This window comes from Bolinopsis microptera, chromosome 6, assembly GCF_026151205.1.
Source record: "Bolinopsis microptera isolate Bmic1 chromosome 6, MBARI_Bmic_1.0, whole genome shotgun sequence".
In the NCBI taxonomy this organism is placed as follows: domain Eukaryota; kingdom Metazoa; phylum Ctenophora; class Tentaculata; order Lobata; family Bolinopsidae; genus Bolinopsis; species Bolinopsis microptera.
Window position 1 is genome coordinate 8,961,974 of NC_087077.1, and position 19,660 is coordinate 8,981,633.

Sequence of the window (19,660 nt, forward strand, 5' to 3'; positions counted from 1 at the left end):
TAAAATAAAGTATGTAACGTCGATACCAAACCGATTATTGAGCGATAATAACTGAGTAGTTTATTCCTGGGTTGCGGAGTCATTCAGATGTTCCAGTTTTCGAATGTGGTTCTTGTTCAGTTCTTGACCAGAAGTGTCTAATGAAGTAAGTCAGACAAGCAAACTCTTCCTTTAATGCTGATATAAGTCGTCTCAATCCCAGAAATTATGAATGATGACCCAGTGTAAAAGTGCAAAAATCGACCGAAAATAACAAAAACTAAAAACAGTTAAAAAGTGACAAGATTCAAACACAAGGAAAATTAATAACTTAGAGCGTAATAACCAATATCTCCAAACGGAGTTTTCTGAGAGGGTGAGAGGTTCTTTAATTAGAGCTAATGATTAAATGAGACCCACTAAAGGTACTAAATTAACCGGACTGCTAGCAAGGAATCGAGAGTGGAAATAAAAATAAAAGCGGAATAAATTTTAAGATCGGGTTCACCCCATAGCTATACTACAAATCGTGGGCAAAGGATTTTCTGAGAGGGTGAGAGGTTCTTTAATTAGAGCTAATGATTAAATGAGACCCACTAAAGGTACTAAATTAACCGGACTGCTAGCAAGGAATCGAGAGTGGAAATAAAAATAAAAGCGGAATAAATTTTAAGATCGGGTTCACCCCATAGCTATACTACAAATCGTGGGCAAAGGATTATAAATTTTGATAAGGTGCTTTATTATTGCATGCAGATAATCAATGTGAAGCAATTCAACTTGACACTACATTTTTGTGCAGAACACTCAATTGATGTCTGGTGTGAGGACTGACAAATTGCATGTTGATAATATTACTCTCAGTACTAATTGAAATTTGATAAGCTTAGTATTTCAATCAAGTCCAGGAGATGATTCCCTTCCCTGTCAATCTTTAGAACCTTACGGCTTACATTACGGCTTACATTAAGAGCGATGGAACTATGGAAGCCAGATCTTGCATCAAAAAATATAAAACCGTTTTAAATATACAAAAATAGTTCTGAATTAAGTGGTAAGTACTAAGTAGGGGTCGATTTACAATAGGCAAAAACCAATAACCATGGTATAGGGTAATTAAGGATTGGGTCGCTCTGAGTTGGATTGTCTAATAAAGAACAAAGACTCTTGATCATAAAAGGAAGTCTAAATCATAAATAATTGGATTAACTTTCATGTGGAGAACGCACTCTTTATTATACTCTAAACTCAGCATACCGTTTAATGCAGGAGTTCATTGCGAGGCACCTTAATTATATCTATTGATAGATTTTGTATGCGATTCAATCACAAAGAACCATTTAGTATCACTACATCTTTTTGATGACAACAAAAGTGATCATTGTGCAGCGATTGCTACGATTTGCATAATTTCATAAACCGTATTTATATGCAGATTATTTGTCCATTTTCCCAGTAAATAGATCACAATTACCTACCCTTTTGGACAATGGTTCTACCAATACACAATGGTATTTAAGGTCTCTGGATGATGAAGATAGTTCCGTTAAAACCAATAGTTCTTCTCCTAACGGTCACATGGTAACTTCACAGCCTATAGCTCACGTGATAGCAGGGCTGTGAATCTGATGAAAAGGACCAGGTTGCTAAGGGTGGAGGGGTTTTTGCGTTTAATTCCCTCAAATTGTGACAAGTTTCAAAAACAAAGGATGTAGTGTAATTTAGCATGTGGATCGGCGAAGGATCGTGAGCTCCAGCTCTCGCATAATTGGCTGTCAGGTATCACATGACCAAAAACAGGCAGCTGATTGAACGGGAGGGTGGAGTACCAATACTGAACCCTTAGGGTGGTTGTTTTATGTAAATCACATGCGGACAAGTTAGTGAAGTAAGCGAGAGAGAGCCTGATTCGGTAACTGTCCACGGATCACTTCATTAAAACAAGACTTTTAATAAGAACATTTTTGCAGCTGAAATCAATCAATCATAATAATTACTATTTTACGGATGATTATCACTTTGAAGATTGAAAGATTTAGTCAGTGGGATTGATTTCACCTAAATTTCAATGGGTTGCCGAAACATTTGGGAGCCGTGATCGAGTACAGTCCGAATACCTGCATTGCGTGATATTCGACTTGATTCACGTGTACATTTTCCTATAAATAAATGCCAGCGTGGAGAATTATAAATTATCCACATCAGGTTTCTTCAACATTAAAATTAAAACTTCTGTAGGATTTAGCGTCGAGGGAGACGAATCTTTATGGACAAACGAAATTTGATAAAGTTAAGTTTGAATTAAAAGAGATCAGTTAGAAATTTTGACTCATGCTGAATAAGCTGCGGTTAATAAGATGTAAAAAGTAAAACGATTCCTTTTTGAACGCATGAAATACTTTTAAAACCTGTAAATAACAGAAAATTGTAGTATGACATAACATGGCATTATTTTGAACGTTTGTTGTTCAGATTTATGTTGAACGGTTGTTGTTCAGATTTAAAAAGAAAACAAACCATTGAGTTCACCCACTGAACACGTGAGATAGCAATTAATATTTAATTACTATACTACTCCGTGTTAAGTTTCATAATTAATATATTCACTAATAATATAGTAAATGGGTTGACGAAGTTATGAATACTCTCAACTTAGACAATGTTGATAATTTAATCCAAAACTTTAACCGGAAAATGTAGGCTCAGCGTTAAGCGCTGCATATAATATTCAGTCGAAGTTAATTGAATGGTTAATTGCAACTAAACTAAGCTGGATAATCATATTATACGCATTATCAGAATTCACAAGTGTGAACATTGAATCGTATAAAATATTGATTGATAAATTTTCATTTGAGATAATCAATATTATTATTTTATACGATTATACGCTTTATTATCTAGAATATCCAGTCTACGCTTAACTAACTATGTCAATTAACCAATCAACTACTCCCAATATGAAAACAACAAATAATCCATTAAATTTAAATATTGAATAAAAACGAGTAATTAACTTAACAAACCCAAACAAAAAGGGTAACTTTGATCATGATTTAAATTACTTTAATACATATTTTGAACATGACATATTGAACCAACAGAAAATGAGTCACGGCTTGAGAATTTAACAATCTGTGAATCTGTGTGTCACTTAAATTCAACATCTTAATTATCATCAAAATTGATCACAATTAAAATTGAACAAGTTATATCGATCAGTTTATGTTCAGAACTCATCTGAAATGATTTTACTATTGATCACACGTTTTAACTTAGATTTTACTATCTATAATTTAACAAAATCTAGAAATCAAAAACAACTCCATTCTGTAAGATTAACTTTACAAAGCTTATTTTAGAATCGTCCAACAATGTCCGGCGTATATGACGTCACGAGGTCATGTTATGACGTAACAAGGTCACATTCTGAGTTTGTGACGTAATTAATTGACGCTGAGATCGCTGACTGCTTTCGTCAGATTAGTTATTGTTCCTCTTAACTTCAGTATTTCCTCGATAAGGTCAGATTTCGGGAGATCGTATAACGCGTTTCCTCCTGATAAAATTAAAAATTAAAATTTGACGATTTCATAGATTAGAATTATACTTTATTAATGGTGGATCAAATAACTAATGGCTCAAATAAGAAGTAGAAATTGCGCTAAAAATAAATATCAGATCATATCTATACTCCTGACACCAAATATAATGATATAAACCAGTTTTAGAAACACAATATCCTTCAGCCCCATCTCACTATGCCAACTAAACAATATTAGCAAGAACACACCCCAGTGAACCCGGGTCAAATGTCACGTGACAGCTGCCAAATGTCACGTGGCACGTGCCACGGACAGGAAAAACCTCAATTTACAAACACCGGGTGTAAACTGTAAAGTGCATTCTAAAATCAGGCCGCTGCACGTGTCAGCTGATTAAATGATTTAATTAATTAGCTATTAAGTTTCTCTGCAAGCTGTGCTGAACTCGAAGTGAGTCCGGATTTAATCACGTGTTTCTGTAATGTCGTCATGAGATATAGCGCTTATCAGGCAAATTTGTCATAGTTATGTGGTTTTAAATGTAACTGCTAATTTTACGCTTCGGCTAATTCAAAGAGTTGTTCCACCGCTAAATTTAGGAATAATATTCGACATTCCTTTGTCATCAATTTCTTGCTGGGAATTGCTGAATTGAACTATTTCTGAGCAGCTAGTTATGCACTAAAATAGTCAAATTTCAACATTAGTGCCTGCAACCTCTATTTTAGGGTTATCTAACTCTAAGACATGTTCCAACAAAAAGAGTTTTAAGGAAAATGTAACTTTTACAATGCATTTTACAGTTATCAATTAAGAGTACAATGCATTCATCAATAGAGTAACATAGCAGCCGAAACATTAAAAATCATTTAACAGTATTAGTAAACTGTACAACATCGAATTCCGAACCATCTTGACCACAATCCTATTATTCCATGGCTTCTAGAGTACTAAAGTTTATATTCTAAAAATGCAACATTTCCATTCAATTATAGCACCAACTTTATATTCTCAATATCAACCAATAAAATGCGCGGAAATCTGGCATTAGAATAGTTTACAAATGTTACAGTAATACAGTGCAGTAATGTAAAACTCACCACTGCCAGTGTAAACGGAGGAGCCCTCAGAGAAAGCCCCCGGAGGAGCTATGATATCTTGATCGGGTTGCGGGGCAACTATCTCCAACTTTCTGACCGGGAGGTCGGAGAGGTTCGATATTCTTCTGATCGGGTGAGGGGACAACTTCCCGGCGTTGAGGAGGGGTGACATGTTCCTCCTGTAAAACATGTGGTTAGTTTATTTATAACACGTGCTAGAACACGTGATAAGTTTATACGTGCTCTGAATCCTTGGAAAACACGGATACTGTACAACAGAAACCCTGAAAGTCAGGTTCGAACGAATGAGTTAATATCAGATCATGTTGCCCGGTTATGTTATTGATGAACTTTACATCAGGGTAAAACTCATAGTATTATCAAATAGAAACAGAGAAGTGACATAGAGAAGTTAAAGTTTGCATACCTAAGTTTAGGAGTATCAGGAGTAGAGCAGGGAGTGGAAGAGACAGGGACCTCAACAGAGTCATTAGAAGCAGTTTCCGGTTCAACAGAGGCTTTGAGGGAGGAGGAGGAGCTACTTCTCTGTCGAGGTGGCGGAATCACTGAAACATGGGTGGGTTAGTTGGGAGGTTCAACTCTCGTGTAACTAGTTATCTATTATATAATATATGTAGTAGGGGTATGTGTATTGTATATCATTACCATTTACCAACAGTTATTATTTTATTATTTAGAGTAATTAGTAGAACCTTCATGAGATTTTATTGATAATTCAATAGAGATCAGTATACCCCGAATGTATTGTGACTGTGTAAATTACTGTTTATATTTTACTCTGATTTACTCTTCTCGTTCTCAAAACGTGCAGTGAAACAGAAATCTCGATACAGATAAAACAATCGGTAAATTATACGGTAAGACTCTACAAAATATGTGGATACTACAATATTGTAATGTCGGTTTCATTTCTCAACTGGGTATAGTAATAATACTGTTTATTCTAATGATGTGGTGTTACACTTACTTCTATTTGCTTTACCAAGTAGAGATAACAAGGTCGAGATTAGGTTAAAATACTGAAATATCAGCTCTTTTCTGATGACGTGTTAAATACACACGACAAGTTAATTTCCTAGCACAGCAAATATGGACCAGCAGATTCAGTAGGATTCACACATAATATGCTAGATCTCAGCTTCATACTAGAGATAGTAGAACTTCAATAAACCATGGCCAGGGAAGAAGTGTTCCAATAATTTATGATAGTTCATAATTTCATTCCACGCGTGCTGCACTGCAGTATGAAAGTAGAATTATATATTTTATTACATTTCATTTTGTAGAGCAGTTAAGTAAATATGTTTTATTGAGGAACCTAGCACATGAGTGGCACAGCATGAACGTGTCAATAAAATATAACTTTTTGTGAAAGTTTGCACTGAATTGACAGATCTATTGGAACAAGATTGCCATGTCAGATCTATCAAATTGAAAGTAAATATAGCATAGTTTAAGCCTTATCTGGGTAGCTTCATTTATCTAAAAATATCAAACTAGATGTCTATCATCATGGCAGATTTATTTAATTTAAAGCGAATATTATATATAGAGCATGAGCAGTTTATGTTTATATTGCCTTTTCTGGGTATCTTCATTTATATAAATTATATAACTTGACGTCTAGCACATGGCAGAATTATTTAATTGAAAGTACAAATATAGAACAGTTTATGTTCATATTGCCTTTTCTGGATATCTTCATTGGGTTCATTTATCTAAAATTATCAAAATTGATGTCATCATGGCAGATTTATTTAATTGAAAGTGAATTTTGGAGCAGTTTATGTTTATATCGCTTTTTCTGGGTATCTCGTTCATTCAATTGGAGCATATACATTATACATTCAATTAAAAATATAAAATCTTATGTGTATCATTCCTGAAAGACTGCACACTAGGGAATTGTGAAAGCTAACTGCCTCAAATTCCCCAGCATGTTATTTCCTAGTTCACACATACTATGCACATAGCCTAACATAGGGCACAACATTGTACAATACAGGGTAATATATGCAATTTGTATATTCATACTTTCTACAATAACTCACCTAAGTAGGGAGAGAAACTATAATTCAGATGTAAAAACTGCTAAATTATTCATTTAACATGTCTTTGAAACCAGGCTCTTTACAAACCACTCAGTTGCATATCGTTAGCTCAAACCACAATCATCTAAAGAATCAGCTGTCATAATGACGGAGGTGATTATTCCAATAACCCTGCTCAGAATAACAGTAGACTGATGAGGACCTTTGTGTAGCCTTTGTTCAGGACACAATCCCGACACTTATTATGCAGAATAGGGTCCCAATTATACCAAATATCAGCCATGAAGAGCACTATTGCACACTGTTCTAAGAGGAGAACCTTATAGTTTAGCAAGACAAGTTGTCCAACACATGCACGGATTGAATAACACGGTTCATCAGCCAGTCAGACCGTCTATCGTAATAACATGGCCACTAAGTCCGGCACTTGGGGAGGAAACATAGGGTCCCACTTTCCCAATACGTTGTAGATTTCAAGAGTTATACTACAGATGTCGTCAAGATAAGTCGGCATCTAGGACCAAGTTTGTTTTGACACGTGACATCATAAGATAGTGGTCTCTGCATATCGGCGAGTGTAGGAACTGTTTTAACATGTTTCAAATCATCAACCAACATGTCTTATCACATCACATGTATTATTGTAGATGTGAGAGAGAGAGTCAGGGCACTAGTAAATAACAAGGAGCAGCTATCTTTATCACACTTAACAGCTTCCTTATCACATTTCTCAGGTATCCTCTATTATCACTAAACTATAAGATTGACAGATGAAATGAGCTGTACCTATCGTCACACCAGATGAGTGGAGCCCAGCTAGCCCCCTCTAATATACCGTGAGAAACCCTACCAACCCCCAATAACACTCGGTAATACTGTAATGGTTCTGGGAACTTAAGTTAAGTGATTGTAAGTCTGGAGACATTAAAGATGTCAGGTGACTGATGATGATGACAGTTCTGTTGTGAGCATGACTTGAGATGGCGTGTTGCCATACGTCATGGTGATAGCTCACTTCTCAGGGCACGATTACCTTCTTGAGTAGTTTCAGGGTCCTCCATCATGATGCTAACTGACGTGATTCTCATCGTCATAACAACAGTAAATACGTCACAAAATAGTATAATACTATAATAGGTAATGTGGAATGTAATGGAACGAGGGCAGCTGCGAGTTTGTGCCAACCAGAACTAATCTTTGTGTGACAAAATCACAAACGTAACAGTCATAGTGTTAAATAATGATCAGAGTGCAGTGAAGATTGTTGGAACTTGATAACACCCACCAATAACGTTATCCACCACCAATAGATACTAAATAGTATTCACGCCACAGATTCACGCCACAGAGGGCGTAATCAGCAGGTAAATGTAAACCATAAAAAGGACGTTCATTTATATTGTATATTGTTAGCGGTACTACTATACTAGTGCCATATTATGGTAATACACTTAGATACACATTACACATATATCAAATAAAGATACAGGACTTTAATCTTCATGGCACCAAATAGTTGCTCGTGCCGTTCCGAGAGTGGAGTTTACGTATAAAGTTATTAACTTCACTGCACTATATAATAATATAGCCAAGTTAGTAACTTTCTATAAGATTCTGAATAATACAAATTGGAGACTGTGAAGTGTGAACTGACAGTAAAGAAATGCTCATTGAACGATACCATATTTGGTAATAAAAATTGTGAATCAGTCACTGATGATTATTTACGACTGAGCAATCATTAAAGCAAAAGAGATGGACGACCTGTTATGAACAAATAAGGTCTTATCTTGTTGAATCTTCCTCACCTGTCTTTCTTTAGAACTTTCGAGCAATTTATATGCACATATTATAATACGTTCGTTATCGACGTTAGTTATTAAAATTATTTCTATAAATAGTTTAGATTTAAGTTTAGTTAACTTACAGTTACATGATCTTCCGGGAAGAGTCCTGGTATTTACACACATTCCATCACTGCCACTGTCACTGCTGGCTGTGCTGTACACTGCACTTGGTCTGTAAGGGAATGTTGTTAGTAAAACGGTTTTAAATTCCATAGGAAACTGTACACGTTCACATGTCATTTAGTTATTAAGTTACTACCTGCTTGATAATAAACATTCATCACACAACTGCCTTGATTGTTGAAGTTACACTTATTTTGAACATTTACTTTTAGTTCACATATAATCATATTCGAGACAACATTTCCCACATATCCGACATTATAATAAACCATTACCTAACGTGTTTGAGTTAAGATTACACCTGACATCTATAAAACACAAGATTGCTCAGCATTTGTATGTATTGGTAGTCTACACGCAATCATGATTACTTTTATCAAGATTACACAATCGTTGACGAACTAACAGTATAACACCCATAACATCATATGTTATTTATTCATTATATTAGATAATAAATCCCCGTCCACTATGTCCTTACTTAGCAACAAAACCTCTATTATTACATTGCAGGAATTAACAAGAAACAACCAACTATTCTGTTTCAAACAACACAACCTGCGATAACAGTATGTATAATTATTTAGTCACTACTATTTTAATCTATATTCTAATTTCGTTTTAAGCTACAGGACTTTAGATTTGGCATATGAAACTGACGACCCAATTCCTTAAAAAATAGTCAACTAAATTCACAACTCCTAAAAAACAAACTAAAAAACCGTTTATTCACCTATGATGCCTGTTCCTAGGGGCAGCTCGAGGGGGTTTGTAAGGAGTAACAGGAGATTTGCCCGTGTCCGAATGTGATCCTTCTGTTTCTGAACGTGATGGTGTCCTCCGCAGTGATTTGATCTCGTCAGAGGAACTGGCACTTTCAAATGTTACTTTAACTTTTGCGTTCTGCTGGCCCACTCCACCTGGTGAGAGCAAGTTGTTAGTTTCAGAATATTACAGTGATGAAAGTGCCTCGTGGAATAGAACTATTAATCCTGGTGAAACTTGCTGACATCTGCTTACAATCTGTTCAATGTTCATCTCAGTAACAGATCGCAGAGCACGTTGTCATAAAACTCACCAGATTTAGTTATGACAGAGACTGGAGAAAGCTGAGCATTGCGTGGTAGTCGCACCAGGATCTTCTCAGAGCTGAAGTGCTGGATGTTCTCTGTGCAGTCCACACCTCCCACATGGACAGAGACTATATCAGATTGAGAAGTTCCTAGGTTCCTTCCTTGTATTAGGACCAGCAGTTTCTTGTTTCTCTCTTCCTGTACAGGTATTATAATTGTGAACAAAACTTGCAGTCACAGATGAAAAAGAGAAACATATTATAATTTTGCTTTTTCCAAGATTATTCTCAAGAGTGACCTTTTAATGTCGAAGCGTGTCATAAATGTTAGAATCTATTTTATTTATTCATAATATTTCAGTAGTTGCATTTAACTAAGAGAAATCACTTACACTTGCACTCTTTTCTGTGAGGTTGGATTGAAGTTCGGAGGATTTGTTCCTGAGCTCGCCACACGTCCTCTGTTTGCTACAATTCACATACTGGTGACCATGTCGAGCTATCATGCCTGCTCGTGTCCGTTCGTTCACATAACTGTGACACCTGAGATGTCGGATTTGACGATAATTCGCAGTATGTAAAGAGTGGCTGAGATTTACTAACAGCATGTCAAAGGTGACAATGTCTCTCTTAGAGCATGAAAACGGAGGGAAAGTCTGCAGCTAAATATCTCAACCCTTCAACCACCCCGTTGATCTAATAACCGTCCACTAAAAATTATACCGCCCAAAAAACTTCGATGTTTGATAGACTGGGGATGAAGATCTGACGGGAATTTTATCAATTGATAATTATTAGCACAAGACAAATAGCTCAGACATAGCGATTAGCGATTGGTGCTTTGCAAGCGATGCGTGGTTGGTATTTGGTATGATTCTTCGTGTGCGGTTGATAGACCGAGGGCTAAATCATTATCTTTCAAACCGTCTGATTTTCATGTGACAGGTTTCAATTATTAAAATTATTAGAATTTATAGCGACATGAGCAAAAGATGTCAGGTCATCTTGAGATAAGGGAAATCGCCTAATGAACCCACAACGATTTGATAGCGCATTTGGAGGTAAATTTCTTGACTTCAGAGTTGAAGAATTTGAGAGGTTTTTATATTAGATCAAATAAGATAATACGTAAAATAATAATGATAATGATAATTATTAATTAAAGATCTAACCCAGTTTTAAACTAATTACAACACTACAAATCTATTGCATTTATTGAGAATTATGTAACGTACTGGTAATCTTGTTTTGCTCTTATGAGTGGGTCAATCATTTATTTTTAATTGTAGTTGACGAAATGAGAGTCTCCACTCAGTGTGTAAAAACATAATTCTTTGTCGACGTTTCGGCTACATGCCTTTGTCATAAACAGGACGTACTGAAAACTTACATAGCTGCAAAGATACAATGTTAAAATAATCTATTAAAATAATCTATTAATACTATACTATAGATTATTTTAATAGATTATTTTAACATTGTATCTTTGCAGCTATGTAAGTTTTCAGTACGTCCTGTTTATGACAAAGGCATGTAGCCGAAACGTCGACAAAGAATTATGTTTTAACACACTGAGTGGAGACTCTCATTTCGTCAACTACAATTAAAAATAAAACTATGTAACGTGATGGAAATATTTTAAACGGGTCATATCCTGTCCAAACCCAGGGTGGATAACACGAAGAATTTGTTGAAACTTTGTATGAAAAGTATTAATAGTAATAAAGACAAGATCTAACCGTTGAATTCCACGTGTGGAGGATTTCTGAATATTTTCGTTGCGTTCCAAACTCATTGTGCCACTTGAGTTGTGTGAGGCTAAGAGATCAGGATCTGATGCAAAGCGAGACATTACTGTCTCTTTGAGCTTTCTTGTAGTTTGTAGCAGGCGCTTTCTGGTCTGGAAATTATGATGGTTTTCATTACACGATTCTAATTTTATTTACAAATCCGCACATGTGCAAAGACCATACATTTCCAATTAATGACCAAATATTAAACTATTAAATGAATATTAGAGCCGAGGTAAAAATGTACTACAACAAAATAAAACTTTATTATACATACCAAGGTAGATTTCTCTTCAAGGGTCAAGGTGAAGGATACACAGCATGGTGATTGCTCGTTCAGTAGGTCCACAAACCTGGTGTTCAAGCTGCCCTGTTTTACTTCTTTTACTGGAATCTGTAGAAGTGTTCTTAATTAATTAGAGCAAATGCGTTAAGATACTCACTTTTGGCGATCTTATCCAATTCAATAGGAGAATCATAGCATGAGAAATTTGCAGGATGAACAATACTTGAAATTTTAATTTTATATTCTACATTTCTCCAAAATGTTTAAAAGTAGATCAAAACTAACCTGTAAAGACCCTAATATTTGATCAGCATCACGGATGATAAACAAAATATTCTCCTTTTTGGATGCTCTTTTAAATTCAAAGCTGTGATTCCAGATGGGATTATTTGAGACTATACTCGCTGTGTGAGCAGTCTGGTTACTTATCCCTGAAAATATATTTAAAATATAATCTTTGATGATCAAATAAATTAAGGCTGCAATAGAATTCATCCACAGATTCTATTCAAAATCAATTTCCATAAAATAGTCCAATAATTTATACACATACAATGATACTTTCCATAGTTCAACAATTTAGGCACATACCACAGATAACGTTAGCAGCTGGAATAATTCCTGGTACACAACCAGGTACATTTCTCCCAGATAATATCTTTATCCTCATGAAACATCCCCCATCATCTTTACCCATGCTTATTTCTCATTGGTAACCTTGGGAGTTAAAATTTAAATCTTCGGGCACTTACTCATTTAAACAGCAAAATTACAATTTAGGAATCGTAGAAACCATATAGAAACCATATAAAAATAAGAAATGTTAATGGTAATATCTTATTTGAAGTGAGTGGAGAGCAAGACCTCGCAGAAGATGTTTAAAGCAGAATGGATACAATCACCGATTTTGACATTATATATACTCTAATTCGACTGTCATAAATCGTCATAATGATGCTATATAAGGACATGTATAGTTCAATGACAACAAGCTAGAACTTCCAATTCAAATTACTGCCTTGATTCAAGCATACTCCTATTCTGATATCAGAAATTCTTTGATCAGTTTTGGAATCAGAATTCATCCTCAAGATCAAGAGAAGGTCAAACTATAGATCCATGGATCTCTGCAAGGTTCCAAAATTGATCTTGGAATGTACAGTTTTCAATCTTCTACTACACTTCGAAATAATGCAAGTATGATTATTAAGCTGAAGTATGTAACAGGGCCAGGGTGAGCCATGCTTTATGAAGTATGAATCCTGTGATGAGCTGAGGACTCCATTAGATCTATGACCCACGGTCGACTCAGATCAGAAACCGTGATTAAAAGATAAATGATTTAAAACACAAATATTACTTACTATTAGTTAGGGAATTAATAGCTACACAACAGGCTTTAGTGTGGGGCCTTGTTAAAGGATTATAGATCTTGTAAGGGCATCCTTTAGTAAAAATTTACTTCAGAAACATTAGTGATTAGTCAAATGTTTATTCTATAAGTTACATGGGAGTGTACTAAAAATCTACAATTAATTTGCCACAAGCATCTTTACGTTGTCCATAGTCCTTGAAACCACCTCAAAGACTTGTAAAACTGATGGGCAAAACTACCTAGAGCATATTTTTTCCAGGCACCCCAGAACAAAAATTAAAATTTGCTCAAGAACTCAATATGATAAGGGTGCAAAAAAAAAAGAAAAAAAAAAGGGGGGACCCCCAACCCATGTAGCTGAGACACCTCACAGCAAGTAGACCAAAGTGGCTCTTGCTTGTGAAAGGTGCGTCAACTACCCGCCGAAGCGGTGGGTTGGGAGTCCCCCCTGGGATCATTTCGTCCGTAAAATTATATACAACATAAAATAGTACAGTAAAATATCAAAATTTACATAAACAAATCTAGGAGACCTCAAAGCTCGTCTTCTGGGGGATGAGGTTGAAGGAGATGTCATGCAGTTCAAGATGCTGGGCCGTTGATCTTCCTCTGATTCCTCTTAGTGCAATGAGTGTACTTCTTAACAGATCAAATCTAAATCGTGTTCTGATATGATTTTTGACTTGGCTCTTGGCTTCTTTTTTATGGTCAGCTATCATCTCAGAGACACGATCTACAAATACAGTGCATAGGGGTCCCATACCTCCAGAGGTTGTGAAGACTAGAGGGACAAAGGATCCTTTCTCTGACTGAAGTACTCTCTCTTCATACAAATCTTTCTTTTCTTTCTCGTGATCTTTATAGATCTTATCTAGCGTCTTAAATGTGTTTGTGTCACAGTTAGGATGTGTGACCCTAATGTCAAAGAATGTTCTTTCAAAGGGTGCATACAATCCGACAGCTGCAACATCAAGACGGGCTTCATCCTGGGTGTTGGTCTTTCTTGAGAAGGAGCTTGGTTGGACTGTCAGGAGTGCTGGTTCTATCCTTACATCTTTACACTTTGCTTCTCGGAGGAAGAAAGCAGCAGTATCTCTAATAGCGTTGTGGCGCATGCTAACGTATCCGCCTAGTTTACAGTCAAGGGCGTGGTAGATACTGTTAACATTTCCACAAGCACATTTAGAGGGCACTCCTTGGATCTTCCAACCATACCTTAAGCGTATGCTGTCTTGGAACTCCTGCCTGTTCAGAACATAGTTGAGGTCTTTCAGTGGTAGTGTCGAAAGCCATGTTGAGGCTCCCTTCTCTCTTGCTTGGTCTAAGTGGTTCTTTAGTTGATGATCTGATTCTTTGTGGAGCACCTTGAACCTTTGAGAGAGAAACTCCTCTTTCTGTTTCCTCAGTTCTTCTTTCTTTTCTTTTATCTTGCCCATGTCCAGCTTGGTGATATCCGGGTCTTGTTGGTTGATCAAACTCACGTGGTCTTTAGTTACCGCTACTGAGTAAGCATATTCACGGGATGTTATTCTGACAGGATTGATGATGCCTAGCCCGCCACAACGAACAGGAAGTTCGAGGATATCTCTCTCGTGCTGGTTGACTGGACGACCGAGGAGGGCTGGAATGAGCACATGCATGATCTTGCTCTCCAGTGGGGCAAAGTACTCTGCAATGTCAGGTATTGTTCTCATGAAGAACCTCCATCGGTGGCATATTCCTTTGGTGAAGGCTGAATAAGCCAGCTGTGGTTCTTCAGAAGCGATATCAGCAAGTTGTTCAATATCTGTTATCCATTTCTCAACTTTTTCTTTGATGTAATCTTCCCTGTATTTCTTTGATCCTACCACTGCATTACCTGGGGACCTCAGGCTATCATGTTCAATAACAATAGAGATTCGGCGGAATGACAGGCTGAGCGCGGCCCAGTAAACCACTGCACCAAGGTGACGTTCTCCAGATGTCGTGATCTTAACTCCAAGATGCCCAAATAGTGTCTCTGCTACAGCCTGGTCTTTAGGATTCTTGACAATTAGAATGGTCTTTTTAGCGTTGGGATAATACCCATATCCCGGACCGATGTCACAAAGTCTATTCCACCACTGAAGAAGTTGGATGAAGCTTCCACATGCAGAGCTGTCATCAGCGTACCAGACCATGGTTGCTTCATGGTGGGTGCAAAATGACTGCAACGATCACAATATGGCAACTGATAGTAAAAAATGCTTAAAGCATCTCGAATCAAGCGCCAAGATATTTTCTAACTTTCGTGTAGAAGGTTTTAAAAAACTTTTGGATAAGTACAAAATAGCCACAACAAGCACGTTTATGTACAAATTAAAGACCAACCTAAAATACTTACTTTTCGAATTACTAGCGGAAAATTGATTTTTGGCGTAGCGATTTAGCAAAAATATAGGTTGTGGTGCACTGCATTACTGGGCTGCGCCGCGCATCAAATAATGTTTCTCGCAACCGGCGCCACCGGTCATGCAGAGCTGCGAAGGATTAACATCAAACATCGTCAATCAAAAATATAGATGGTTATAAATTAAGTAAGAAATATGAAAAAGACTTTCGAATATCCAAAAAACCAAACCAAATCAAATACTAGCTGCTAGCTATACAAATGGATTTGAAAATTTGCTTCTACTGTGTGTTGTGTGCGCTGTAGGTCTTCTGTTGATCACATAGCCATGTGTCTACGCGCGTACTGAGCTGCGTGACGCTTGACGGATGTTACTCGTCTAAATTTCTTCGAAGTAGCGCGCGCCGCTTTCTTCTCGAAAGCACGCGCCGGGCCTGATCATTAACAATGGTCAGCGTGAAGCGCGCTTTTTCACGCGCTACTGCAAGCGAGAGGGCTTTGGTTAGAGCAAGGTCTTTTGCCAGCTTCGGGTAAAACAAAAAATTATAATTGTGAGCCAAATGCAATTTAACAAATAACAAATAACACAATTACTGCAAAGTCAGGAAAAAATCGATATTTAAAAAAAGAAGCGTTTTGTAAATCTTTATTCCACTGGGAAGTTTTTAATATAGGATAATGTTTTTGATAGATTTTTAAAATATTGTATTTGATAAATAATTAATGTTGGTGAGAAATATTGATAATATATTTTTTCCATAATGCGATGATATTTTATAGACATGTGTGATGCGATGATGTGATGTCAACATTTTACTTTACTTTACAAGAGCAAGAGCTGGTCCCAAGTCCAGAGCTAGTCCCAAGTCCAAATAAACGCCGTTTTATTCTTTGTAATTTTCAATGTTCAATAACCCTGTTTAGTCATTGACTACTGATTTACAATGTTCAAAAGCTTGCTCTAACCAAAGCCCTCTCGCTTGCAGTAGCGCTTGTGAAACAAGCGCGTCACGCAGTACGCGTATACACATGGCTATGTGAAGCGTATTGCGTATACACATGGCTATGTGAATTCAAAAGCAAAACGTATTTAAAGTAATGTATATATGTGAATATATTGATTCTAAATCATAAATACATGGTAATAGATTTGATCTCGATTTATGAAGTTTAATAAAACTAAAAGTTCTAGTAATTACTGCAATGCGCGCAATTTGGGAATTGTACTGCATTCGGCGGAGATATATAAACTGCGCCACAGATTTCACCTAACCATGTGCTTTCGCGCCATACCACCGCGGGCGCGCTTGTTTCGTACAATTTTAAATAACAGATGCGGGCGCGCGCCACTGCATGCACTGCTTACTGGGCCGCGCTCAGCCTGTCATTCCGCCTAATAATCTCTATTTTATGTTGTTAAACAACATAAAAGCCCGGGGTCCTCAGATCAGGTAATGCACTGCAAGCGCAAGTTGCAAGGGCTCTGGATTGTGGATAGAGCAACCAAAAATTATAGTTGTAGCTTAATTGACGATGTCAATTCATCGCAGCTCGGCGAGGCGCATTTCGTTGTATCACGTTGTGACACCCACGGTCGTTTCGTCCTGACGGTCGTTTCGTCCTGACGATACAGGGGGAGCCGCGAATTTTGTGCGCGGCGGGTCATACAACGTATGACAAGCATTTCGCAGTAGCGCATTTCGCCGTTGAAAGAAGCATAATTGAGTGCGCGGCGCGGCACAGTAACGTGCATCGCGCTACAAAGTGTCTCTTTAAACTTTACCTAAACAATTACCAACAGGTTGCAGTCAGTGATATAAAAGGAAAAATCCCTCTCGAACTGTTTCTCAACAAATACAAATATAGGAATCTTGATACTTCAGAAACTCACATCAAATGGCTAACATGCACTTGCAGTAACATGGCTATTGTCAGGTCACAGCCTACTTGCTACTAGCTTACTTTGATTAGATAGTGGCAAACAATGTTAACTTTGAGACGCAAGACTGCGATGCGAACACTGCCCAGGGGAAGCAAAAACTTCACAGCACTTCTTTGCGAATGCATCCAGCTGATGACTCTCAGATTGAGGATATTTGGTAAACCTCTTCTCACAATGGAGGAAATTATCAACAGTAAACACAACCACATTATCAAATTTGTGTAACAGTCGATAATACTAAAAAGGGAAAATCTCTTGGGTAACCTCGCGCTACTCCTAGTCCTAGGAGTTCACATCAGGAACTACACTAAAACCCAACCTAAACACTAAACCCGTCCTGGCCTACCTCTACATAGAAACGCCAATTCCAGGAGTTAATTGACCTCACTCGGAAATCCCTTGTCTACCCGCTGAAGTATTACAACGGAAGTGGGTTTGCTCTGAGCCAGGTAGTGACAGCTTCATATCAAGACTCCAGAGGTCTGTTGATTTCTTAAATACTTCGGGAGTCCTGTTGTAGGTTTATAACCTAACAAGACGCGCGCCGAGTTGGACTCGTCGACGATCTTTGAAACAAATATTTTACGAGTATCACTTGACGGATGTTATGTGTTACTCGTCTAAATTTCTTCGAAGTAGCGCGCGCCGGGCCAGATCATTAACAATGGTCAAGAGTATCAGAGAGAGAGAGAGAGAGAGAGAGAGAGAGAGAGAGAGAGAGAGAGAGAGAGAGAGAGAGAGAGAGAGAGAGAGAGAGAGAGAGAGAGAGAGAGAGAGAGAGAGAGAGAGAGAGAGAGAGAGAGAGAGAGAGAGAGAGAGAGAGAGAGAGAGAGAGAGAGAGAGAGAGAGAGAGAGAGAGAGAGAGAGAGAGAGAGAGAGAGAGAGAGAGAGAGAGAGAGAGAGAGAGAGAGAGAGAGAGAGAGAGAGAGAGAGAGAGAGAGAGAGAGAGAGAGAGAGAGAGAGAGCTGCGGCTAAACAGTGAACCATGAGGTTTGCAAGCAATTAAATTGTAAACACCGAGACGCGCGCCGAGTTGGACTCGTCGACGGTCTTGATGATACACATTATAAACCCCTTTTCACGACCGCAGGTATAGTGTATACATTATAGTTATACAACGTACTGCAGCAACGACTTACGACGGTCTTGGAATAAATATTTTACGAGTATCACCCGTTAACAATCAAACATTGCCATTTTTATTCAATTTGTAACTCCCCTGGGATTTTTATTTGAAATATACTCAGTCCTTACTTCACGCTTTTTTATAAAGTTTACATATTACATGAAATTATTTGTTTTGGTTAGCGAACTTTATAAATACTTAAAGTTGTACAACTTGTAGTCAGCGTGCATGCTAACTTGTAACTAGTTTAAACATTTTTAGTTAATCATAATGCATAATGATAAGGCCAAACATCTAGACATTATTTAAATCATCCTGCAAACTTTTTTGTAAGTGCAAGGATGTCGCAATCTCTATTATAATTCAGAGATAGAGAGGACATACCTGCAATTTGCAATAGCAGCTATAGTTAAAAACCTTGCATTTTAAAATTTATAGCACATCAATCGTCCAACCACAAATAAAAGCGATGTGGAGGATATAATACCTGTCCAATATGGCTTAACCATTTCTGATAAATCTCCTTGACACGCGTCACTTGCGTATTACTATCGGTATAAATATAAGGTTACATCACACTATATATTGGGAGAGAAGAAATGAAACAAGATTTTTTTAAACATAAAATTGGAATGATCTGTGATATTTTGCGATATAATATGATGGGTCCACTCAAAAGTAATTTAGAAACCCTGACATCGTCCCGACCATTTGTGTTCAATACCAGATTCAATCATCAAGAGCAGTGATCACTAGATTTGAAATATTGTGCGCTATCACTGGCTATTGGATCCTAGCAATTGTGCTAGACAAAAGAATTCAACATAGTAGGTTTATAGCAAACTGATGCTGGCCATCCACACAGAGATTCGCACGACTTTGAGTCAGGGTTTCCATTCTAACCAAGTTGTAAGTTCAGAAGTCAGAACATCCAATAATTCCAATTCGTTTTTCAATATCTCAAGAACTTTAAGCCGAGCTGGCTCCATTTTGAAACCCAATGTATTTTCAACTTTTGAGACTGATATGATGTAA

The 19,660-nt window shown here is 37.2% G+C and overlaps 1 protein-coding gene across 1 annotated transcript; it reads right to left on the bottom strand.

The window, feature by feature from the left end:
- Positions 1–1,931: 1,931 nt before the first annotated feature.
- Positions 1,932–12,533, bottom strand: LOC134816562 (uncharacterized). Its single transcript, XM_063825460.1, has 11 exons — positions 12,406–12,533; positions 12,100–12,245; positions 11,806–11,922; positions 11,478–11,638; positions 10,131–10,281; positions 9,745–9,937; positions 9,400–9,586; positions 8,624–8,715; positions 5,052–5,190; positions 4,625–4,803; positions 1,932–3,538 (listed from the first exon to the last, which is right to left on the bottom strand). The coding sequence occupies exons 1-11, from the start codon at positions 12,509–12,511 to the stop codon at positions 3,426–3,428; spliced, it is 1,584 nt and encodes a 527-aa protein (XP_063681530.1). The 5' UTR covers positions 12,512–12,533; the 3' UTR covers positions 1,932–3,425.
- Positions 12,534–19,660: the final 7,127 nt, after the last annotated feature.

Excerpts from the sequence above, each read along its gene's own strand:
- LOC134816562 (XM_063825460.1), bottom strand. The coding sequence starts at position 12,511 with ATGGGTAAAGATGATGGGGGATGTTTCATGAGGATAAAGATATTATCT. Across the intron at positions 12,246-12,405 it reads AGCTGCTAACGTTATCTGTG|GGATAAGTAACCAGACTGCT; the intron begins GTATGTGCCTAA and ends ATATATTTTCAG. Across the intron at positions 9,938-10,130 it reads TCACAGAAAAGAGTGCAAGT|GAAGAGAGAAACAAGAAACT; the intron begins GTAAGTGATTTC and ends ATACCTGTACAG.